The following is a 26,509-nucleotide window of genomic DNA, read 5'->3' as shown; positions in this document are numbered from 1 at the left end:
CATCCCAGGTAAGTAACACAGAACCTGTCCTTTTCAGAGGACATTTGCATCAGAAAGGAAAAAATCTGTTAAATCTCCACTGGGCTTGGCAATGGAACTAACCTCCTCTAGCCACAGATAACGAGGCCTGGAAAGAGCACAAACTCTCCCCCTACAAAGACAGGCAAATCTCTCCTTGGAACTACCTACAGTCAGCTATGAGGGAGAGATCTTGTACCTTGCCTTTTATTTCCCCCAGCCAAGATTCAGACCTCCTACCTCTCTAGTCTCTCCACTGAATGGCCAAAACTGCCTGTAGCAGGAAATAAAATTACTTCTTTGGCAAAGTGGCTTTAAAACTGTAAGGACTGTCACATCAACTCCTTTTCTTTAAGTCTGATGTATTTCTAACTCCATACTAGGTCTTTTACACAAGTGCATTTTAAATGTTTATACTGAGGCACAAAGAAGGAAGCAGCCTAGAAGAGGTTAATCTCTGACAGAAATCAGTCTTAGGATAACACTCAGCTCCTGACTGCAACAAAGCTGGTAGATTTGGAAAAGCACTTTCCAACCTTATTTATTTGAAAGAGGTACATTAAGTGCAGTCATGTCCTTCTTGATAGACTGCTTGTAACTACAGTCTGCTCTTATTAACAATAACCCAAACATTCAGAGTAAGCAAATTAAAGCTTGGACAGGTGGACCTTCCAAAGAAACCTCTAACAGGAATATAATTAGATGGGATTTCAGGAACCACCTGTATATGACAACATTAGAAGTGAACATCCACTTCCAGATCACAAGCTCCAGAATACAAAAACAATCTAAAGAAAACCAAAGCTGGTTTTGTACTTAAAAAAGGTATAATTAAAAGGAGATCAAATGGGCAAGTCTAGGCAAGCCACTTGACTTATTCAGTTCCAAAAGTCTCCTGCTATATTTTGAACTGAATTTTTAAGTCAATGTAAGCTGACTCAAACACTTTTTTTGAGGTTTAAGTGTGAGAAAGAAAAGCACTTGCCTTGTTTCCTAACACAGGTGTGAAGAAAAGCTAAAGCAGAGAAGAGAATACTATCTCCATAACAATGCCATCTAAAGGAAAAATGTCTGGAAATTACAATCCTTTAAAAGTGTTTCAGTGGTTACTGTAAACTGGTGCCATTACCTCTCACACTAAAGCATAAAACTAGATTCATTTTTAAAAGAAAACACTGATGTCTGACAATTTAAGTTAAAAGATGTATTTTATGGTACTGCCTCCTTCCTAGGATTAAAAGAAAACCTGAATTCTTTTGCTTTAATGGAACCTCAAGTACATGCCACAGTAGACTGCTTTATTTTTCCACTTGGATAATCTAGTCATTCTGAAAAAAAGCCGAAGCATTTTTGTGACAGTTATTTGCAACAGTTTCACAATGACATTTTCATGTGTAATTTTACAATAAACTTAAGCAGTCTTATGCAGCCAAATGTCAACAAATGGGTTGAGCCAGCTAAAACTTCCTTCAGTTCAATGTGACTGTAAACTAGCCTTGCAAAAAGAAAAATAAAGACAAGTGATTAGGTTTCAGCTGGGACAGCAAGCTGATCCAATTCACCTCGTGGCCCATGTGCAATGCCAGTGCAGTGGAGAGCAACTGACCTGCCCTCCCTGGGGCTGGGGAGAGCAGGATTGCTCCCCCTGACAGCCATGAGATCCTCAAGTCACTGATGGTGATGACAAACCTTCTCAAATTCTAATCCTTTCTCTGTGAACTTTTTTAGCTTTCAAAACCCAATGACCATTTCCTTCAGACTTGGACTTCATTAGAGACTTAGATTTCCAGAAAAAAGCATCATTTGGTTCCATGCCATACATTACTAATGATGTGGACTGTTAAAAGGAAGCTGGCTAGAAATATGTTCTACTTTGAGCTATTGGCATCACTGGCTTTATTTCTCAGTACTTCTCCTAGCTGACAAAAGGAAAATGGTCTACTATTTGCTTCCATTCTGATTCTCATGTAGTAGTCCGAGGCTGCGCTGTAAAAGCCAAGCAATGCAAGGATGTGTTGGCATAGAAGTTGTTCCCTGCAAATTTGTTTAGGAAAAATTTCAATTAGTGACTCTCTCTGTTTGAACAGGGAAAAAAAGCACCCTACAACTTTATTTTAAAAGCACTAAATGTAAATTCATCCTTTTTCAGTCCTGTATTATTTTTAAAATGGCTTTATCAGGGGAAGGAAACATACATGGTGAAAAAATGAAAGTGTATCCTTTGGGGCAGGGGGTTGCAGTTGTTACTTCCAACCACAGAGGCCAATCAGAGAGGACCTGCAATGAAGAAGTCCCAGCACAGTCCATGGAACTTCCCCTGCTGTACAGTGACTGGGAACAAGGGGCTCTTGTGGGGCTGAAAGGGGACCTGTCAGCAGCACAGCTCACCACCAGAAGGTACCATACTGAGTAAAACTGAAGCACTCAGACCATCATTGCTTTCCATACTTTGGGAAACTGCACTGGATGGGAAAACTGCTTCCTACTTGCCTGGCACCAACGTGTTTCCAAGGACACCTGTGAGGATCTCCCTCCCTGAAACAGGTTTCCCACAGTCCCAGTGCAGTCCCTCTTCCACCCCAAGGTCTCAGGAAGCTTCCCTGCTGAGGCTCCATCCCTCCTGCCATGGCAGAGTGCAGCAGGCACCCTGCAGCAGGGGCAGAGGGAGGGAGGGAGATAGTGCTCCCAGCCAGGTGGAGGAGGCACTCAGCTCCACATGGCTCTCAGCCAAGCTGACCCAGCACTCTCATGGCTGAAAGCTCTTACAGCCTTCTACTCAGGGTTAGAGGAGATCAGCCAGACACAGAGTAACCCTGCCCATGCCAAATTTTCATCAGCAGTCCCCCAAAATATGTGAAGAGGAAAGTGTGAGCCAAGAGCTGAAAGGAAAGGCCAGAAGCTGGAACTGGAGAGCTAACAGCCACCCAGAGACTCACCATTTTGGCAGATGATGAGTGGCCATGGCAAAAACGTACAGGTGAGCCCTTGCCAAACATCAGGGGACTCCTGACCCTCATACACTGCTCCCCATATGGGCTGCTACTGCCCCAGCTATGGACTGAAGGGGTTGCTAGAGGAGCTGGCAGCTGGAAGGAGGCTCTGCATGAGCAGGGGGGCTCACAATGGATAAGGGAACTGCAGTGATGGAAGTGAAATGAGGAAAACGTGTGCTATGTTTCTCTTTTTTTTGCCACTGGACTTAGGAGAGCTGCACTGTAGCTTCTGCTGCCTCTAGGGAGAGGATGCTCAGTCTTAAGATGTGAAGGACCACGGCCTCTGGTGGGATGCAGTCCCCAGCTGTCCCCCACACCTGTGCCCCCTGGTCATGCAGCTGCAGGCACAGAGCCACTGTGCACAGGGACAGGGACATGCCATGCCCGTGACACTGCAATTGGAAGCCACTGGCTTCTTCTCAAACAGAGGTGGATCTGACAGGCCTTGCCAGTGAGCTACCAAAGGGACAACAGCAGAGGAAGAGTGGGAGATGATGCAAGGAAATGAAGCAGCAGGAGATACAAGATCCCTGCTTTAGCACCAAGCCTCATCAGCCTTCTCCTACACATCCTTCTCTCCCCTACCTTCCAATCCAGCCATTAGAAGCTCAGCCCTCAAGGCCCATCTGCCCCAGGGTCCTCTCTGAGGGAATATAAATACAGAAAATACACTAACAGTACTCTGCTACCTCATTTCTTACAAGCACTGCAGAAACAATGTGCACACTGCATAGCTTTGATAGTGTTTCAAACTCAGATCCCTCCAAACGACCAGCATGGGCAAACTCCCTGAGATTTCATTCTATATTCATAACTTCTTGAATAACACTGACAATAAACTGACAGAATCTTTACATAAAATGGAAAAAGGGAAGGTAAGGAAAGAAAAGGGACATAGGACAAGCTGTCTGAGTGCTACTATCATGGTCCTTTAATTGAAAAATATACCAAGGTCAGGAATTCAAGTCACAGGATTGCTGTAACTGGCTCAAAAACCATCAAAACAAAGTCTGTGAGCTGGGGTGAACAATCCCAGTTTGATAAATACAGTCTTGCCCTCCTTCAATCCCTCCTACAACACTTTACTAAGGTATTTATTTCATGAGCACATCAAAAGGGATTACTGCTTACATGAAATAATCCCTGGGAGATATCTGTCTAGTAGTGGGACAATTGTGACACAGAATAAAAACAAATCTGACCTAACTTGTTCATGCCCCTGCTTTTATTTCAGAGAGATTTTGCTTTTCTTTGGGATTTTTTTTCCCCATGAAGGTTTGAGCATTAAGATCAGATTGAAACTAGAATGGAAAAACTTGAGTCATGGCTGAAACTGAATGACACAGAAGATTTACTGGTTTGACTCCCTTCTTCCAGTAACTTCTATCATACTCCCACTGCCATGATTTCCTAGTGCAGCATTCCCACACTTCCCAGAGCTGCTTCATCAGCCCTGCCAAGCAGTAAGAGCCACTGCCTGGATCTTCACAGGAGGCTGTGCATTCCTGACAGGCAGAGAAAAGCCAAGAAGCCAGAGCAGGAATGCAATAGGCAGCCTGCACAGGCCATGAGCTTTGGAGCACATTCCAAAATGGCCAGTGCTGGAGACATATATTTGTAGGGAGAAATTTGTTCCGAATCAGGAAGCAGCTGTTCTTCCATTCCAGCAAAAACTGCAGCATTACAGCCCTTGCAATCAGCATCCTGCACGGGCAGCACCACACAGAACCTCTCTCACCTGAAATGACTTCCAGAAGTAACATGAGTTTAAGACCATCCCTGAAATCTTCCTCTATGTTCTCAATCTGCGTCCCAGCCTTGCGGAGGTGAGAATTACACCATGCTGTAAATGTCTAAAACACAGAAAAGGAAAGGGAAAAAAAAAAAAGCAGTCAGTAATCTTCCCACAAACCAAACAACAGTTCCCAACCAAATCAGTGCTGTAAAGTACCATGACAAACGCTCATTAAGTTCTCATCTCTCCATCCGATGTCCCTGTGGAGCACAAGCATTTGCACCTCTAAATACCCAAAGAAGATGCAGGATGTTTCTGTAGCCGAGGGAATCTGAGAGTCATTTCACAGCTCCAGCACATCTGATGTTCTGGAGAGGCTTCTCATTTTCTGTTTGGCTTAGAATACCTTGAAAGCGATTTTTAAGCATGCTAAGTGCCCAAATTGCTGAAGACTTCCAGTGGTATTAGATAGCACATACTAACATGAAGAACAGAGAACAGCATTCCAGATGATCTTGTCTCTAGAGAGGTGCTTGGGAGAAAAAAAGAACCATTCTTCAACCACTCTGATCTACTCTATCCCCACCAACGCTTAGACACTGAAGCAGAGCCTGCTGAGCTCCTCAGGCACATAAATCACATCCCGGTAGTGTCTGTCCCGCTGCCTCCATTATCCCTGACTAACTGCTAAGCAGACCTCCTTTTCCTGTGATCATCCCACCTTTCCCCCCCATCACATACATGGGGGAGTAAAAACTTTCTGAATGAGGATAATATCACCCACCTCAGCAGAAGCGCAGGTCCTAGAAAGGATACAGGTAATAACCATTACTTAGTGACACTACTGTCTAGCACAGCCCCAAACTCCCACTACTTGAGAGCCTCTGGCAGAAGCACCACTGCAGCCATCTCAAAAATGAAATCACAGCCACTCTGTAATTAATGATACCATGCACCACCACTGGAATAACAATCCGAGTCTGAAGTGCAGGACAGACGGAAGCCCAAAGTACAATACAGCCAGTACTATGCAGGCTAAACAAAACTCTTTTTTGAAAGCACCTTCTGACTTCAACTAGTCAAGACAAAAGTATCTCTCATGTGAGAGAAATTAATTTCACCACAACAGATGACAAGACATTTTTTGTGGTTGCAATCTGTAAGCCCATGCTCTGAACAATGGGCAAGTGGGGCACTGCCAGGGGAGAGACCATCTCTTCCAAGAGATGTGACAGGAGTTATCTCAAAAGAGTACCATGTGAACTAGTCTGAAAAGTTTCATGATCAAAGCACAAGGAGCAAATATAAAACATCTCAGACACCTCTGTGTGTGTGGCACAGACTTAGATAGCTGAATCAAAGAGCTGAATCTCACCTGAACATGCAGAAGCTGACACAAAACTACTGTTTGAAGAGTAAATGGTAGCAACCAGGAAGACAAGTTTGTTTGAGTGCTAATGAATGTGTTTCCCAGTGTTTGAATAGCAGACCAAGTAAACCCTTTCCTTTGTACAACCTGATAACCCCTCTATCACTCTCTAAATAGAAGTCTGAGGTTACTCAAAAATGAATGTATCCAAAAGCTCAGTGCTACCACAAGGAAAGTCTTCCCTCCCTCTCCCAGATGTGGTCCTGGAGCCAATTCAACTCACTGACCCAGCAAAGAAAATTGTTTACTTTCTTAAGGCTAGTATTCTGCTCAGTAGTGCATGGAGGCAGTTCAGCAGAATTTTAACAAGCCTCTACAAAAAAAATTGGGCACACAAGGGCCAAGCAGGAGGGTGGAGTGGACCACAGCAGTCATGCCATTTTAAGCTGCTGGGGAACCACAGAAGGAAGAACTCACTTAATACTGAATCACAGCACAGCAAAAATTCAGAAAGGCTTTACTACTTATGCCATGCATGGGATTTCAAAAGAAAGATTACTCCAAATGACAACAGGATTGTTCTTCATTGTCTCAAAGCTGGGCTTTCACTACTAACCTGCTCTCATTTGAGTTCACCAGACCACAAATAGCGTGGCAGAATCTTTCCTTGGAAAAAGCATTGCTCAACAGCTGCCAAGCCTTCCACTGCTGTGCTTTGGCCTTGTTCTCCACTGGGACTGTGGAATGGAGCAGGATAACAGCACAGCTGTAAATACTTTTATGGCAATGGCCCTTTGGACAGATGCATGTATTGTGAAAGTCTGGGATCTCTTTTTTCAAAATGGCCTGGTTTCCTTCCAGATTTGGAAGCTTGGAAAAAAGAAGAGTAAGTAATTAAGCACCTTTTATTGCTTTTTATTATTAATCCCCTGAGAAGAAAAAAAGGTGGTGTTTTTTTTTTTTGTGATGTTTTTGGGGTTTTTGTGGGTTTTTTTTGGCTTTTTTTTTTGAATAAGAGTGGTTTTATTCGGAAAAGGGCCCCGTATCCTGAAGTATACAATTTTGGTGCTATTTTCTTCATTCTACTACTTGAGCTGTATTACAAAAAGAGAGGTTAATTTATTTGGCTCCCTTTTGCAGCCAGGCTACTTCACTCTTCCAGAAAAGGCAATGAGAACAGAGATGCTTTCAAATGCTATACCATCATCATTACATATCAAAGTATGAGAGTAAGTTTTGTCAGAAAAGTTGTGGATGTCCATGAACCTCCTTCTCATATCTGGACAAAACACCTTGAGCTAGTGTCTGGACCTGAGTGACACTACAGAATTCATGTTGATTTGAGGAGGAACCCCAAGAGCTAACTCACAGGCCACAAGGCTGCACTTTTAGTTCTTGTCTGACTTCTCTGCTTTAAATCACTGATAATTCCAATGGAGCTCTACAGGGCATCTCTCTGCACAGTTTGAGGGTGGAAGAGAGTCACCAGTTCCACACTTCGAAGAAACACAGATGAAGTAAAATGCAAACCACAAATCTCCTAAACTTTGCTTTATTAATAAGCCTGGCAGAATAACTAGATCAGTGAGAGTATTTTTATTGCTGCAAGAGTCGCCTAGGGCTTGGTAGGAAACAAAATCCCAGAGCCAGCACCAACTTCTCAGCTGGAACCATCTCCATCTCATCACGGCCTCAGATAGGCTGAGTGACACAATCCCACAGAACACTGCCATTAGCCATGAGTGGCAGAATGGACACTTCAGCTTCTCAAGAACAGGGACCATGAAGAGTGAATAGATGGAGCACAGACAGTTTCCATGAGACTGTTCCCAGATGCACAAACATTTTCGCAAAGCATCTTAAGGTCCCACAGGAATTCCAACGAGCATAATACTATAAGCAGCACAATAGCATATGTGAACAGCAACAACCAGCATCCCAGTGTGGATCCATTAGGCCATTTTAAAAGAAAGCAGGATTATGAATGCATTTAATAACTGCAGTGGGACTCACAAACTCTATTCACCACAGATCAACCCAGAACAAAATCTATCAAAACATAATCTTCAGAAAATAGCTTTATGTTGCATTTGCTGTACATACTGCAGAGGGGTAAAACACCTTCCTACTTCAAAGCAGTAAACCGGAAAGAGATCTGACAGATAGGAGAAGCCTGGAGAAATCAGAAAAGCAAAGGGAAGCAAGAGAAGGGAGAGCTGAAATTTTTGCTGTCCACTGAGTCTTGCAATCCTGGCAGTCTTGTTTAGAGCCAGTTTTACTGACTTGGCTTCATGCATCTGCACAGGATCCTTTTTGTTATTCTAGGAAAGCTCCTGAAACCTCCCACTCACCCCAGCCACCTTCTGGGCAGCACAGCCGCTCCTCCCCACGCCTTGAGTCACAGCTACCAGCGGCAACTGGCTCGGTGGCAGCTAAACCCTGCTGTGCTGCCTGGCACCAGCAAACAAGTTCTCAAGAGTGGAAAGGGCTGTCAAAAGCAGCCAGCCACCTTTCTGGTGCAGGCCTGGCCCTGGGAGCAGTGAGGTAAGGTGACTTGCACCCAGTTCAGAGGGCAAAAATACACTGCCAGGCAAGAAGCTGCTCAGAAACAGCAGAGGTTCTTCCTTGCTCTTTGCAGACACAGAGTCTGGAGATTATTCTCCTGCTTACTTCTAGCTCCCTGTCCCAAAGACAAGAAAACAAATAGTCTGTTAACCTTGAGGCTTATGGAATTTTTAGAGCTGGAAAACTACTTACTGTTAAATAATAGCACAGAAACCTCACACCATAAATTTTCTGTGGCAACTGCACAAGAGGTGCAAACAGAGCTGTGTTTCTTGGCCCTTGGATCTTTCCATATATTGTACTTGCAATTTTATTTTTGGACACAACAGATTGCCAAGATACCCCTGCAGGTCTGCCTCTTGTTCGCTATGGAAGATGTCTGATGAAGGAGCACATGTGTTTGCATGTACATGGATGCATTTCTCATCAGTGCTCTCTGGACTCCCTGCTCCTATCTAGCTATGATTTGTAGCTTTTTGGGGTTGCGGTTTTGGGGTTTTTTTCCTTTTTCCATCCCAGCCTAAGCAAGATCCCTGACAACAAGATCAACTCTTGCTATTTGGCTGCTGGGTCCTGCATGAACAATAGCACATTGGTATTCTACCACAAAACAACCTGTCAGATAACAAAAAGAATAACAAATATTGAAAGTAAGCAAATACGATTAACTGTTCTGCTGCCTCAGAATATTTACTGCTGGGGTATCCTCTGCAAGGCTACCTGTACGCCTATTTTAATAGTCATGCACACCCTTTTTCTTGACACAACATGAGAAGTCCTTGCTTCTTCTGTATTAACCCTTTCCTAGTCAGGAGCTAGTTAAAACAACAGCCTGGTGATAGCTAGTCCTGCAACCAAAACTCTAATGAGACACCATCTTCAGCTAGATCCTTCCAGGTGTCTCTCAGTCCTGCCAACTGCAAACCTACCCATACCACTTGTGCATGTACACATGCACTCTCTGGTATTCTCTGCAATTCCCCAACATTTGCTTTTGTTCCTGAAAGCCAATAACCTTTCCCCTCCACACTTATTTCCAATCTGAGTACCTTTCTGGTACCAAAGTGGCTCAGGCAGAAATCCTGAAACCTAGGGAAGCAGGACAATAAGTGAACATTTTAAAGTTTAAAGAATGTTTCTTCCCCAAAAGCAGCAGCACCACAGCACCAATACCACTTGGAGCAAATCTAGAGAGCTCTTTGCTGAAAGAAGGCAGTCATAAGGCACTTTGGCTGCTGAGCAATTTTAGCAGTGTAAATGTCGAAGCTACCACAGCCACATAAATAACAGATACTAAAAAAATAAATAAATGGTCAGTTTCATCCCTTTGTGGCTGTGACAGTGACATTCCAGCTTTATCTGACCTTTCCAGATGCCTTTTACTTCTTGCCTTGCTAAATAACCCTTCCACACAGCCCTGCTTTCCATGGGTGAATGTAAACTTTCTGACACAGCCAAGGGACTGCCATATTTGTGTAACAGCCCTGGAGAAGCTGTAAGTGAGACAGAGCAGGGCTCATTGCCTATCTTCTGGCAGGAGAAAGGTCTGGCTGGAGCAGAAGAATTCACTGGAGCACTGCCTCTCCAGACCACCACCACTGTGCTCAAAGAGCAGCAGTGTTCACAGCCACCAGGGCACCCCTCATTCCTGGGATCCTGTGCTGGGGATGAATTTTAATCAAGTACTTCAACACAGCTCTGCTGTTGAGATTTGTCCACTAAGGTTTGGCTCCTGTTAAGAGGGCGACAGAGATGCTAGCACACAAATCTCAATCTAGTGGCACAGTTTGATGCTGTCTACACATGCTCTGCAAAGGGAGGTCTTGAGTGGGCTGAAAGCTATGGGTGCTAGCCCAGGCTTTCTTCTAGCCTTGTAGGGGAAATGACAGCAGGACTCCCTTTCCAGTCAGCAGAAAAAAAAGCAGGATGTTCAAACAATTTCATACATGGCTGAAAAACAAAATGAATTTACCCAGCTGCAAGTGCTGCACTTCTGCCAGTCATGCAGTTAGCAGTGTCCCTGGGCTTCTGACTGCACAGCTGGGCTGCATTCCCTGCCTGGCCTGACACAAACCCTCTGAGGCTCCTGTTTACTGCAACACCACACATCCCTTACAGCACTGCTCGGAAAAGCAGCTAATTCTTGCAACAACTTTTACACCCAAGTCCACGCTGAAAGGAATTTTACTTAAATTATCTGAAACAAGGACTGATGCAATCATCTAATAACATTTAATAGTTTATTAGAGCAGGCAGAAAACTGCACACAGAGCTTTTTTTAAGCAATAGGATTACTAATAAAGCAGTCCAGCTGCCCCTTAATGGGATCCCTTCCACCTTGGTAGCCTGGAAGCTGAACATACTGTGCCAATTAAGGAGGATGCTAGCCCATGGCCACCACAACTCTCTCTCTCTCGCTACTTGAACAGAGAGACCAGGCCATCATCAACTTACTAACTGGGAGGATTTGGCTGGGGAGGCCATGAAAAATAAAGCTCCACAATCCAGTTCCAGTTCCCCTCATTCAACAGTAACTAATTTACTAGCATTACCTCTCAGGGTCTCATGTGATTTTCCCTTTTCTAATGCTACTGCTCTGAATCCTCCTTTCACATCTTAAAGCACTTGGAAGAAATGCTGGGGTCTCGTGGGTGGCTGCTTAACACTCTCCTCCACACTCAACACAGACTCAATTGACAGGCTTGGTTGCAGCTTCTTTTTCTGCACAAGTCTGTGATATAAGCTGACAAGGAGGTGCTCATTTAATTGGGCAGCAAGTACAAAGTAACCCTAGATCCTGTCAACACCCTGGCAAAAGAAAGGCTATGGCTGGACATAACAGATCACACCAACCACCCCAGTGAAGAAAGCTGGGCTGTTCATGAGATACAACTGAACCATGGAATATTTCCTCTGCCTATGTGCTGCATGTGACAGAAACTTTATACACATACATATTATTGGTTTTTAATAGTGATGGGTGAAGTACAGACCTACTACAGCCTTACTTCTGTATACTACACCTCTTGAATTACTCCTTGGTGTGCTTGGATATCTGCTAGAATGCCCAAAAATACTCAAAAATGGTTGTCCTCTCCCCTCAGGGGAGCCCTAGGAATTGCAGATCCTCTACACAAACCTCATCACAACTATAGGGAGCCACCCAAAGGGCCTTTTATTCGAACCTGAATTAAGAGAAAAGTCACTATTTGCCATACTCCCCAGTCTCATCTTCCAACCTGAAATACCTTCACTACATGCTGCTTTGCACTGGAAGCCACATTACAATTTTGAAAAGAAGAAAGGTATTTGATAAGCCCTTTTGGTATTTATGTTCCAAGCCCAGCCTCCAGGACACAGGGGTAGTTCAAAGAGCTTGGTTTGTATTGACAAGTTACATTATCAGCAGCTGACCTCTAAAGAATTACAGGTATGATGCTCAATGAGATGTAGGCTGCACAATGAAGAGCTTTGCCTTCCAATAGAGTTGGCCTTTTAGAAGGGCTGAAGGAATTATATGGATATTCAGAAGGAATCATTACAGACACTCACAGCACAGTTTCACCACCTCCATAAAAGGAGTTCAGTAATACTAGCATCAGTGCTAATGCACTGTTCTGGCTTAATTGCAGCTGCTGAGTTCTAAGCTGAAAGACAAAATATAGCCCACACTCTTTCTTAAGTGCTGTGCCCTGAAAACAGGAGGTATCATTACACTGTACTGTGCAGTACCAGCATCTGCTCAAAGAACCATCTGGTAGCTGCATAAAGACTTACTGAAGGTGAAAAGGCAAATGTTAAGTCTACTTGCATTTACCAGCCCCAGGGCACAGCCCCTGCAATTTGGAAACACAGAACTCAGTCACTTTTTAGTCACTTTCCAAAACCCATCTCTGCAGCTCGGGATGAGTACAACAGTACAGCAGTAATAGCTCCACCCCTAAGTGGAACAGCATAAGCCAGTTTGGATTTCACTGTCAGTGTGAAGTTCTCCAATGAAGTCTCTCTTTGTCCAGAGGAACTAAGAGCTGCTGCACAGAAAAAATAAACTCTTCTGACAGCCAGTTCATCCTTTTGGTCACTGGCAATGAATGAGCAACACATCACTTGCAAGAAGCACCAAGTAAATTCAGGGCAGGAGTTTTCATTTTTGTTCAGTGGAATACAGTCCTCAGTGTCTTGCAGAGTTTTTAATTCTCATATCCTGGAAGATAGGACAAAAAAGGAAAAACCTAAAGTCTGTTCCACATGGGTTTCCCAGTGCATGGTGTTAACTGCTTTGGAGCCAGAACACGCCCTTTTATTAGCTAACAACAGGCTAAAGTGGCGAGGGCAGAAATCTCAATCCAGCACACTTCCTGTCCAATACAGGGTAAATATTTGTTCTACTCTACATTTGTGCCTCTGGAGCCTTTAACTCCGCTTCTGCTACAAAGCTGCACCATTTCATGAGGAATCTGCTTCTGGTATTTGAAAGCTACTGACCATTAAATCAATGAGTTGGCTGGTATTTCAGACCAGTAAAATATAAGCTCTCTTTATTCCTGAGTTACCAGAGAGCACTAATAGCTAGGAAAACACAAGAAGTTTTTGAACATGCAAAAACAATTTAAAAAACCCCAAAACTATACAAGGATATCAACTGGCTAGAAGTAAGGTCTTTTGGAGTTTACCATGAAGTTCAGACTAGCAAGACTCTTCATTATATTCCTCTTTCCTATGAAATCAGCTCATAAATGTCAACTTGCCTCCAAGCTCTCTCGTAACAAAAATTAAACAGAGTTGGTCTCTGCATTTTATATGCTGAATTTCCCACGTGATTTATAGCATTTCAAGATATACTGGAAGAAATCACTTTACCACACTAGGATGCAACTATTTATAGACTGAAAAGTGGCAGCAAACCACTGAAAGCCAGACTGTTCAATTCCTGGTAGCTGAACTCCAACTGCTCAGCACAGGATAGGGCCAAGACACCAGGATGAAAGCCTGCACAAGCAGCCTTATATTCCTGATGGCAGCCTGCACCTTATATCTCACCATCCAGGTTTATTCAGACCCAGTACTGATTTCCTGGTGAAGGTGAGGTGTCACCCACCTGGTCCCAGGAACAGGCTGTGGGGAGGACAGAGAACACCTGGCACTGTAACACAAAGCAGGACATGCAGCTCTGCTCCAGCCCTGGCCTATCTGAGAGCAGGGGCCAAAGGTACAAGACTTCTTTTAACTTGAAGCAGGTCAGGGAAGCACCTTCCCTCTGGTGGATTCCCAGGCAGACACAAACACAACTGCTCCAATGAAGACTCATCTTGCTCCTGCCGTGAAGGAATATGTGCGGGACATGGCAGTTCATTCTAAGTCCAGAGATCTAGCAGTGCAGGAGCTGATCTGGCTAAAAGCCCTTCTGCAGTGTAGGTTCAGAGATATCTGGGAGTGCCCAGGGCTTCCTGGAAGGATTCACAGGTGATGTTTTTTCTGGGGCTCTTCCTTGGCTGTTTACTTTGCTGATGATGGGAAACGGAGGAAGAGGAAGTTACAGCTTCATTTTTCCAGGTTTTTAAAATACAGAGCTATGTAAACAGGTTGACTAATTGAAACAACTGAATGTATTGCCCACTGCTCTGTATGAACATTGCAAAACTACCACAAAGCACTGTCAAAAGTTTAGGGACTCTGCAGCTCTAGAACATAAAAATCATGAAATAATCTGGTTTTCTAAGGGCAAATGTTTTGGATAAAAGATATGATAGCTGCATTTCAAGCAAGAAAGGGCCTCCAGAACAGTGTTTGGCCTGAAGCCTTAGATGTCCCTGTCAAAGAGCAAGGAATCAGAAAGGATAGGCTACATGGCATAGATGTACTATGCATTTGGGCTTCACTCCCATCACCAGTAACTCCAACTCTTGGATAAAACATACAGAAAAGAAGTAAGACTTTTGGCTACATTTATCCCCTTAGCCATCATCACTGTCCCTGACACAATGTGCTGTCAACATGCAGAGCTCTCACAGTCATTTGCAACTGTGAAAATGCATAATTCCCAGCTCCAGAAGAGTCAAGGTCTGCAATTGTTAAGGTCATTCACCTGAAATAGGATTTTCCAAAATTAAGAAACTTGCTCCTGGGTCAAGATGACTCTGATTCACATGTGCTACCAAAGAATTAAGGGCCCTGAAGATGCACGGGGATCTTACTGTGCTAGAACTACCCTGCACAGGGCGAAAAGCTGCTCTGTGCTCCAAAGCACTTCAGTGTGACACTTGAAATGAGGGCTGAAGTAAGTAGGCAGTGTTAGTCAGGCTGCTTGGCAGTGGTCTCAGCACACCCACAGCCTACCTCTTGTCATTTTCCTATATCAAGATCATAGTAAACTAGAGATTTGATCCACAAAGACTGATCCTCTCTGAAAAAGGAACAGTTCACAACCCCTACAAGCGACACAAACGTGTCTGAACTGCAGCCCCCTGTGCCTGAATCCCCCCCACTCTCCAATGCTTGGAGCCATCAGTGCTCTCAATAGCCACATCCATGCCACAGTGCATTCTGCTCTGCTTTGGTCCATGCTGCTGGTGCTGCCAGCCTAACCTGAGGGGAACAATGTAATTGTGCCAGTCTGTAGCAGATCACACCTAGCAAGTCAGGCAGCACAAACAAGAGCAAGAAAGCAATTGGAAATGCAATGAGCAGACAGCTGGCATCAGGGGCTGGTACAAGTGCAGGCTGATGTCTCAGCAGAGGCTGAAATAGGGCCTTAAACATAGGTACCTCGTATTTAATAAAGTGAAGAAGGGGATGGTACTGAAGAGACATGAACTGAAGGGCATGTTTAAAAGTGATGGATGACAAAAATTACTGCTGCAGCTGTTTGGGTGAGAGTGATTGGATTGCTTCGTGGAGGTCAGGAAAAAAAGAATTGCCATTACTCAAACATAAGATAATTGAGAGTCTTTGTAAGAGCGGCATGGAGATTCATCAGCCATTCTGGAATAAATAAAATGTCAGGTCAGAGCAGGGAATGTCACACTTATTGTTGGATAAAAGGATTTAACTAATCTGGGGGAAGGCAAGATACTGAATGTTTACATGAAGGCACTGTAAAAAAGTCTCACTGCTAACTCATGTGAGCAGTAAATGTCTCCTGAAATCCAAAATACAGAACTGAGCCTTGGGAACCCTGAAAAGGGACCATTTGAGCATCCCTTCTTCCTCCCACCTGCACCCCCTGCAACACAGAGCAACAGAGAGACTGAGAAGATGGAACTGCTCCTCCATCTGTCCCCAAGCAGATGTGCTCCGTTCATTCACACAAACAGAGCAGCAGTTGTCACCTTTTACTGCTGTTACCTCTGTAAAGCCGGCACAGACAATTGGGGTGGGACTGAGATCTACACTTTCTCAGGAATAAGAGCAGGTAAGTCTTTGGTGTGGCACAAGCTTTCCAGTGTGTCCATTCCGTGTCCAATTGAACCTGCAGGCCTTCAACAGTGCACAGACAAGCAGTGTCAGGATTATCAGATCCTCAGTGAATTGCTGGGAGTTGACCACAGGAATTTCGCCTCCCAGGCTTTAACTCTTAGGTGGCCTCACATTTTTGCAGTTCTAGGTTCAACAGTTTTTTCACTCAGTTTAAATGAAACCACTAATAACAAAAAAAAAAATTATATAGATCAGTGTCTCTGTGTCCTGTGGTTGTGGTTGTGGGCACAAGTATTTATTAAGGTAATAGCCATATTTAAAATTGAATTGTACTGTCACTTTCTTTTACTTGGATACCAAAAGTATGAAAGCTACTGAATGGTGAGATTATGAAGGTGGTCTTTTCTAGAATCTTAAGACATATTCTGTGCTTAGGCATGAATATGTCATCTAAGAGTAGAGTAGACTAGAACACGATTTAAGCTCTCTACAATAGCACTGAATAACAAGTTATTTCTCAGTGAACATCACAGCCCAGGATGGGTCTAATTAGCGAGCATCTTCATGGGCCTCAAGGCACCTGCATGGCACTGCAGGCTTCCAGCACTGACTTACACCACACACAGCACAAGTGATGGGATCTCCTATCTTCATGCAGTAAATATAGTCCTGACTGGTACCGAGGTGCGCTTTGAGTGATCTGTGCCAAGGCTGTGAGTACACCTGGACAGCACAGTGAAAAGCAGTGTAGAGCATCCAAGGCAAGGCACCAGAAACACTGGTGGTGGTACACAGCACAGCTTAGCAATGACTATCCAACATAGGGGCTGCAACAGGCACCTAGGGCACAGTGCCCCACAGAGACTGGGACCCAGCAAACAAGGGAACTGAGGCTGAGTAGTACAACAAAGCAAAGAAGGGGAGTTCACATCTCCCCAGCATGTTGCATTCAGACCAGGATGTAGATCTTAAAATAAAGTCAGAAAAAAAGGACAGCTGAAGATTAAAAATGATGATAGGGCATAATTACAGCAGGAGTTTTGTTCCAGACTGCTGTGGTTCAATGTTTCAGACATCCCAAGAGACCAGTAACTGCATTAAGAGAGACAGAGGCAATGCTGGCTCACCCAACACAACATCTGGCTGAGGACAGCACAGCACTCTCCCGTGGGTCCTCCAATCTGCTGTCTTTGCTCCAAACTCACACTCCTTGGCCTTGCCCACAGCCACCAAAAATTCAGGCTGGGAGTCCTAGGGACAATATACTTAACTTTAAGGGGATGCAATCTTTAGAGTGTTGTGATCTCATGAGCAAAACCTTGTATTTTTATCTATTTTTATCTTAATTATATTGTCTTGAGACCGTTTATGTAATTTATCAAAGCAACAAACACTATCTAAATGAAGTCAGATGTGGGACTGATACCAAGGACTAAAACCAAAAGAGAAACATTTCAGTTTGTTGGGTATTTTTGTCTTCTTTCTTTGATCTTTTATTCAACAGGAACCATTAGCAAAGGCAGTTCCAGTTCTTTGGAGCACAGCAGCTCTGAGCTAATATCTGTTAGTATTGTTTGCTATTTTAAAAGGTTGTGCTACAGGTTTATAGCCGGATTTTCCAAAACTTTTATGAAAAGTAGAAAGGAAGCAAGACTTAAAGACACATGCACCAGGGATCTGCAATAGTTTGGGAGGGTGTTGAGCTTGTTAGAACAGTTGCCCTAGGTAAAGCCTGGGAAAGGCAGCAAACTTTCTGGACTTAATCCAAAAGCTACCAAGGAGAATGTTTCCACTGACTGCTGGGAGTTGGGTCCAGGCCCTGCACTGTGGGGGAGAGTGGCAGAATGACAGAAGAAGTCTGATGACTCTGACCACGTCCAAAGGAGCCGTAAGGAGCTGCTGCGTTATTTAAAAGTAGTCACGCAGAACACTTCACCAGATATTACTGGGGGAAACTGATCTCTTTTTAAACCTAGCAGCAAGATTTCCACCACCCTGATGACAGGAAAGCCTAAGGGAACATAGCAGGAAACACGCTGCAGGAGGAACTGGGAGGAAAGCACAGCCAACCAGCCAGTTCAGCCCATCAGGAAATGTTTACTCTTTTTTATTTTTCCATGTCAAAACGCTGGAGGCTTCAAACTATGCTCTCTGAGAGACAGAGAACAAAGGGACATGGGGACACAAATCCCAGCATCAATGTCCTGGCCAAACAGACATTGCCATGGACTGGTGAGGACTTGGGGACCAGCCCAGGACTGCCTTCTGTTAAAGTCATGCTCTGCTCCACAGTCACCCCCTGAAAAGATGTGACAAGCCCAAATGTAACCCATATTACTGACACCACTCTACTGTGTCTGGCTAGGGAAATTGGCACACAGGGCAGCCAGGAAAGCACATGAAATATCTGAACTCAGAAGCTGAATCTGTAGCAACTCCAGTGGCTGAGGACACACTGTGATTTAAGCACTAGCCACAGACACGGTCAAATTCTTGCATTTTCCCATTTCTAGGAGATGAGGTCAGAGAGCTCACCACAAGAGAGGACATATGATGTAAACTGGATAGTAAGTGCCAGAACTATGCAGGGTTTTTTTTCTTCCTGTGCTCCACACATATCTAAAGCCTTTCCATTTATAGGAAAGGCCATTGGTATAAAAGGTGCATTCTACATCAGACCAGAGGAGGCATCATTCTGTCATTCTGGGTATGAAAATGTTAGCTCATAGTTAAGGAATAGGAGGAAAATCTCCAATGTTTTCCCTCACTAAGAGAAGCCGTCAGATGGATAGAGGACTGAAAGAGAGAAGAAAAATAATTTATTTTCACTAAGTAAAATGAATTTACCTCTGAGTTTAAGGTGTGCTAGCAATTCCTAATAAAAAGCACTAGATAGCCTTTTTTTTTTTTTTCTTAAACCAGCTGGAAAAAAGAGGATTGGAATAATTCTTATTTGCCCTGACAAATGTCCCAAGTTACTGTGTATTAATGCAAATATCTTAGAAAAGAGCAAAGACAGAAGAAGAGTAAAATCCCAACAGAACCAAAGTTAAATTTTTACAGGCAACTTTACATTATTGGTTAGTATTTTTACTTCCTTACTATAGCTTCATTTCAACCCTAATCATACTCCCATATACTTGCTTCCTAAACTGTGAGTGTTCCCAACTAATGGCTGCAAATTCCCCATTTTTAGAAAAGCCAGTTTCAGGATAGCTCTTACAACTTGGCCTTTTTTCTGCTCTACAGAAAAGGGTCTGTTTACAGCAAGGGTGCATATAATAAAAATATTTCACTACAAGTTGCAGAATTTTGCTCTAGCAGTGGAATTGTGGTATCTTTTGGGAACCGTAGTTCAGATGCATTATGCTCCCCCTTTCTTGTGGAAAGAAAGTGAGAGTTCTGCAGGAACTTGTTTAAAGGCACTGTCCACAATAAGCTACCCAGCAGGATGGTACTTTAAGGGAGTTGTAATTCCCCTTGGAGACCATCTCACAGATACAACTGAGGAATTGCTGATGGACCCCTTACACACCAGCATTCCCCAAAGCACTGTCAAGGCACAGGGCACACACACACACACAGTGCTGCCATTTTGTCACCCACCATGCAGTTCCTCAATGCAGCGACATCAGGCTGTCTCTAGGAGGACAGCCACTGGGAAGTGAAGGTGGCAGCTCACAAGATGGTGGTTTGCTGAAAGGGGAGGGCTGAGAGGCAATGGTAGGGATTAAATTTCAATTCACCTGTAGGGAGATGGATGATGAATAGTTGAGGTGACCAATTTGAATAGGGTCAGGCAAAGATTATTATTTGCCTCTGATACTGTTTGAAAAGAAGAGGTGATGAAAATTGCAAGATGATAACTGCTATTGACTCATTCTGGAACAGAAGGAGGAAAAAGGGGAGATGGGGGGCTCTAGTTCTGTGTATTCTTGCATGAGAGACATTGCAAAAATAGCTGAGTGAAGAGGGTTGTGTTACAAGTGTTAACCTCAGTCTGGCAGTGGCAGCAACAGGCTTTGGTCCAGCAGCAGCTGGAGAGAATGACCATATGAAAAATCTTTACCATACATGAACATAAATATAGAATTTTCCACTTCTCTTCCTTTTTCCTGGAAGCATATAGCATTTATTCCCAAAAGTTTCAAATGGCAGACACTGAAATGATCAGTGGCTCTGTGAGGAAGGAATTCTATTTCCACCTAAAAAAAAGCTGTATTTTAGCCTTGAACATAATGAAATCCTGCAATATGAGATATATTATCAGGTGATATGTAAAACAAATTAAATTTTAACCTCCCTGTCAAACAGAGCACAGGAGCTCACTGTGAGTCCAGCTGTACATCTACAGCATTCATGACCACAGGTACAGTCAGTCCTTAGGGAGATACTCTACAGGATGTGCAAGCTACTGCTGGAGGTGAGCATTTGCACAGGTTGCATCCACAGGTCTCTGTAAAGCTGTGCTGCATTCTGATGAGCAGCTCATCCCACTACTGCTACTAGTTCAGGTTTCCTTTTGGCACTGGGCTCTGCAGAAACTGCTCAGAAACCACAAACCACATTTTAATAAACAAAACACATACACAAAAAATAGAAATTCCACCACAACTAAAACTCAGCCATCCTTCTACTCTTTCCACCTCCCACACTGAGCTTCAAACTTGCATTTAGAAAAACCCAAAGTGACCAGCTCTGTTCAAAGCATTAAAAGCTCCACAGCTGGAGCACAGACACATCAGCAGTTCTAGTCTTTGTACATAGCCACTGGTAATATGTCTGCATAAACTCCTTATAAGGATTTCTATACTTGCTTCCATTTCCAGGCTAAGCAGAATGGGAAGAAGCCACAATAAGAAGCAGCATTAGAGAACTCTAAAAGCTGGAGTGCTCTGCTCAGACACCTCAGCCCCCCAACAGGGCACCCCTCCACTCTGCTCAACAGCTGAGGAGGGATTAGTTAAAGAGGCCAGAGGGAGCACATGGAGATGGCTGCAAGGCAAACCCTCAAATCAGAGCTCCCCAGACACGAACAGTTTGAGCACCCTCCTCATTATGCACCAGAGAGCTTCACTGTAAACACACCCTCTACTGAGGCAGAGAGCAGTAATACAAACCAGATGCTGCAGGGAATTTTTTCCCTCTTCGTCTGCACTAAATTTAAATACTGAGCTCTTCTTTTGCCAATTTATTCTTAAAGGGCCTGTATGCTACTCTTCATCTCTATACCACTTGCTTGAATTTAACAGAACTCAGTAACCCTCCGCGCACTTCAGCCACCCTGAGAAACACATGCTCTTCACAAGGCCTTTCCAGCTACTGGGCCAGGACCCCTCATAGCTTCTCTACCCTTTCACCTGAGAACAATGGAATCTTGCAGGTGAAATCATGGCCTTCAAAAGCTTCCTCCTCCTTGATATAAACTGTACTTCAGGTCTTTATCTTCTGAAGAGTGATGTGGCAGAAACAACGCAGGAGCTTGATTCCCACTTAGACAAAGTGTTTTGTACTTGCTTTCAAAAACAGGCCCGATGTGCCAGGCCCAATGAACACCAAGAAAGCCCCACCAAGAAGTTAGTTTAACTACAGTGCCAAGGGCAATCCAAGGGCAATCCACCAGCCTTCTAGCCAGGGGACCAAAATGAGAGTTAACCAACCACAGGCCTTGCCTCTGAGACAAAGGAATGGAAATCCATTGTTCAGAACACCCTGTCACATGCCTGTCTCAGAGGCAGGGGAGGACAACACCCAAAGAGCAGTGCCCCCTGATGTTTAGAGGCAGACAGTGGCTTCACCTGCACTATCCCCATGGCACTCCAATGTGCCCACTACCACAGTAGAGCTTGAGTGACTGCACCTGCCACAGGCATGAAGCCAGCACCACTTTCCTAGTGAAGGCTTTTTAAATGATCACGGCTAATCGTTAAAATGGAATCAAGCTGCAGAATCGTGGGAGCTGTGGCCCTGGCTCCTCTTCCCTTTGCTGGGCTATCAAAACCCACAGCTGCTTTGGTTATCAGTAGGACTTTTTCCCAGGAAGCTGCCTTAGCCACTGACTGCCTCTAAACATCAGCTATTCTTGGCAACTCACACAAATCACTAGTAATGAAACAGACAACATGCCATCCTTGAAAGATCCAAAATAATGCCAGTGCACATTTTCCTACATACAGTTGTGTTCAATTCCTGAGCAGTTTCAGCTCTTCCTGAAAAGTAACACTTCATCCTCAAAGTCAAACATTAACTTATTTATTCTTTGATAACAAGCCATTCAGGAAGCAGCAGTACTAATGAATTCTGGCTCCCTACACTACTCCAGTGTGCTGGGGTCTAGGTAAGGAACAAACGTATTTGGCTCATTACATCATGCCACACCTCTAGAAACGAGATGCAGCTTGCATCTTTCCTCTTTGTTGCCCAACATTTGACTTATTTTCTCCATTGACATAGTTGACTTTTCACAGGGAAACAGCTCTTCTGGAATATAAACTAGGTAAAGGATGGAAAATGAAAGCATAAAGTGGCCAGTCTCAACTGGGGGGAGAACTAAGTAGGGGGGTTACACAAAATCTCATACAAGTGCAAATATCACCTGATGTAATTACCAGTGATAGAGAAAGAAGATGATCAGTAAGGTGTAAACATATTTTGGTTTATAAATCCTAGCTGTGAAGAAATAGATTTAATCAAAGACAGGTGAGTAACAACGACAACAAAAGTAATGGGTGATAACTCCTCCAGGATTCAGCTGTATTGGAACTACACAAACATCTTACTGAATCCTAAATTAACACCAAATAAACTGGGACAAAACTCATGCCCTTAACAAGGAGCAGTACCCAATATGTGAAACTGCAATTTCAGGTGAGGAAAGAACAGTATGAACAAGAATTATTGACATAACAGTAAGAGCACTCTGCTCATGCTGAGCCTGCATGCAGAGCACAGTGAGGTCCTGAACGTGCACAACCAGACAGCAGGAACAAAACATTTTTGTAAGCAAACTCCTTAAATCATCTGAGGTGTTCAATGTACTTCTGTTTTACAGTTCAGTAGGGAAAAAGAGGACAGAATTATGCAGCAATTGTTCCATATATTTACAGCAGATTTTATGCAGCATTTGACTTAAGTGAAGGTCAGATCAATATTCTGTGGCTTACAGTTAGCTTGCTTAGCTCTTTTAAGGCAATACAAAGGCAATCTCTCCTTTCCTGCCCCTCCCTTACCACTCTTGGAAAAGACATTGTCAAGGTACAGAAATAATTGTGGAAACCTAGACTTTCTGTGGACATTATGGTTGCATATTAACCACCAGCAACAATAGCAGCTCTGAGGGCAGCACAGGGAGGTGCCCTTCTCTCATACAGAAAAGTGAAACCATTCAAAGGCTGGAGTACTTTTCTACCTTGTGTATTGTGACCTGAAATAGTCTTACAAAGATACAAATTTTGGGTTGATATCAGAACCGGACTGCTTCAAAAAGTCCCCAGCATCCCCCATAAAACAGGGCATCAAAACCAGTGTGAATCATCGCAACACATTATTTGCCTAGACTGAGTACACATGCAGTCGTATCTCTTAACTCATACCCTTCCTCAAAGATTTTTCTCCCTTTCTAGTAAGCTCTGATCTCATCTGAAATGTATGCTCTTTTAGCTGCAAGGTCCCCAGCCAGCATATGCTGCCTTTGAAACTCTCAGATGTGGCTCCTGACCACAGGAAGCCATTTGCAGTCTGGCTTGCAGTCAAGAAGAACAAAGTACAAGGATGCCCGCTGCTTTATACTTGCAAATGGGTAGCTGGAACCACTACTTTTACCAGGACAACAGGCACACCTTGTTTTCTGTGATGCACAGAATCACAAAATAGTTCTGGTTGCAAAGGACCTTTAATCCAGTCCACCCTCCCTGCAGTGAGCAGGGACATCCTCAGCTACACCAGGTTGCTCAGAGGCCTACCTACTCTGACTTTAAATCTTTCCAGGTGCATATTTCTACCCAACACCTCTCTGAGCAACCTGTTCCAGTGTTTTATCACCTTTAGTGTAAAAACCTTCTCTCTTATATCTAATTTAAACCAACCCTCTTGCCTGCACTGCAAAGGCCCTGAAAGCTACACAGGGTGCCTGCTTACACACCCCATTCATTTGTTAGACACCATTTGCTTTCCATCAGCTGCACAGCCTTTGGAAAAGCAGGTGCATCCAAGTAGCACTCATTTTTTTAGAACAATCTTTTTTATTAATTGCAAGGAAAAGAGAATCAGCAACAACAGTACAGGCTTCTCCAGTGTCTGCCAGCAGCACCTGCCTCCTCCAGTAGCTTTGGAGAAACCTCAGGGCCTGTTTTACACTATGTTCATATGCATGGTGATGAAGGAGACACAGGAGGGACCAACGACAGCACTATTTCTGTGACAGAGCAACACAGACCCCTTACTACAATGACTGAAAGAAACTCCACAGGTACAGCAGGGAATGAGGTTGGAGATGCTCCCACTTCTGATGTCAAAGTTAAACTTGAGGTCTCTGCTCAGGAAAAGGTGAATGTCTTATTTACACAAGACATTTAATTTGAGAGTAGGATGAGGTAGCAGGGACTCTGCCTTTATTTGTAAGCTTGCAAAAGAGTATTCCTGATAAGAGGACACAAAACCACATGGGGCAGACAGAATGACATTAACTGCAAGCCCAAAGCACAGCAAGTGACACCAGTGCTCATACCAGATCTGCTGAGACCCATCACAGTGATGGGTCCTCTCTCCACATCACCTCTGGTATCCTTCCATCAGAAAGGACAAGACTTGCAGAAATACCCAGGCCTCAGGTGGGAAGCAAATTTCAGAAAAAGATAACACCTTGCTGAGAACAGTTTCCTGCATGGCCTGGTTCAAACATTGAAGTTCTCATATTGGAGAGCTCCTGCTTGAGCTGTGCTGTCACCCAAGAAAAACAGCAATTCTCCCTGCCACATGATACACATTTAAGAGAGGAAAGGAGGAAAATGCAGGTACTGAGAAGAGCATGATGTGGTTCCAACTGAGCCCTGGCCTGTAAAGGCAATGTAAAACCTCACTGCAACAGCAGGATACTGGGAAAAACAAAACCTCTACTTCAAGACTGGGCAAGTAGTCTGGGCAGACTACTACTAAGATGTACCTTGACTCTTCCTTACATAACTTTTTTTTTTTTTGCATAGAATTTAATAATCAAGTAAAAACTAGTGTGTAAGACATGTGCCAAGCACCCTCTCACATATAACCCAGTAGAAAGGCTCCTGCACATGCCGAGGTGCATCACATGTGCCAGTTCAAGGGAGGTTTCTTTTGCCTTTAATCATTTCTCCCATGAATAAGTAACACCTAATGAAAGTGTCTTACTCTGACAGTAATTGTATTCTGATACCCAACTGCTGCTCATATGCCTCTCCTCAGACAGCCTCTTGTTAAGATTACAGCAGTAAGGGCAGGAGACGTGAACTCAGACACTGCTTAACACAAAGGCTTAAAGCAGTTTAGCTTAGTACCAATTTCTTATTTCAGACTTTATGCCCAAAGATTGCTGGATTAGCCCCCTTCATGGAGACCAAACACAGTGTTCTCTATAATATGGGCACACCTACACATGATATAATTAACCTACTTTATTGCAAATTCACCCTCCAGCTCCACAGCCAGTAGTACTGAACAAGGACCTCTGCAGACACCACACAGGGTCACTCATCATTTTGCCCCATCTTGCTCTGTATTTAAGGGTGGACACACCAATACCTCATTCACACTTGTGCTTACATCACCATCAACCTTGGCATAATCCCACAGAAGGGAAATCTCAAATACAGTATTGGTCATGGTCCTCTCAGGTAAATCATGTATTTTAGGGGAAAAGGTATGGTTTCATGATGAAGAATGACTAAGCCAACCAGATTTCCTCAGTTACCATGGTTGGATGGCCACCCAAATTCTTCACTGCTGCCCAAGGATTGGCAGCAGGAATTACCACCACATCAAGCTCTTCAACCCTACTGCCCTTTATTGGTAAACTGCACACAAATATCTATTACACACAGAAAGCCAGGCTAGCAGGAGCATTGGAAGACCTAGGGGATTAGACTCAACTTGCTTTGATGCCTGCTTGTAAATGCTCATATTCTTACATGTTTGTGTAAGAAAATGCCAAATCACTTAGTCACAGATAACATGTCAGAGTACAGCTCATCTCTCACAGAGTGCCTTCCATACTCACCATTCCTAATTTTGCTGTTGCCTGACAATTTTCCTTTGCAACAGTTGCTAAGCAAAACATTTGCAGTTCAGCTTAGTATCACAACTGACACTTGATGGCTGTCCTAATGGTTACACATAAAAAAATGCATGGCTGTTCAGTCTGGTTCAAACCACCGACAAGAAATA

General features: G+C 43.8%; 1 protein-coding gene across 5 annotated transcripts in view; it reads right to left on the bottom strand.

Annotated features, from left to right (window-relative positions):
- Positions 1 to 26,509, bottom strand: part of ACTN1 (actinin alpha 1) — an 86,016-nt gene that overhangs the window by 40,760 nt on the left and 18,747 nt on the right. For all 5 annotated transcript variants that reach the window (XM_059473539.1, XM_059473535.1, XM_059473537.1 and 2 more), the window contains exon 2: positions 4,750 to 4,864. In XM_059473539.1, coding sequence (XP_059329522.1) covers positions 4,750 to 4,864 — 115 coding nt within the window. The remainder of the gene's footprint in view (positions 1 to 4,749; positions 4,865 to 26,509) is intronic.

This window comes from Ammospiza nelsoni, chromosome 6 (assembly GCF_027579445.1).
Source record: "Ammospiza nelsoni isolate bAmmNel1 chromosome 6, bAmmNel1.pri, whole genome shotgun sequence".
In the NCBI taxonomy this organism is placed as follows: domain Eukaryota; kingdom Metazoa; phylum Chordata; class Aves; order Passeriformes; family Passerellidae; genus Ammospiza; species Ammospiza nelsoni.
This window is presented reverse-complemented; position numbering and strand designations above follow the sequence as displayed.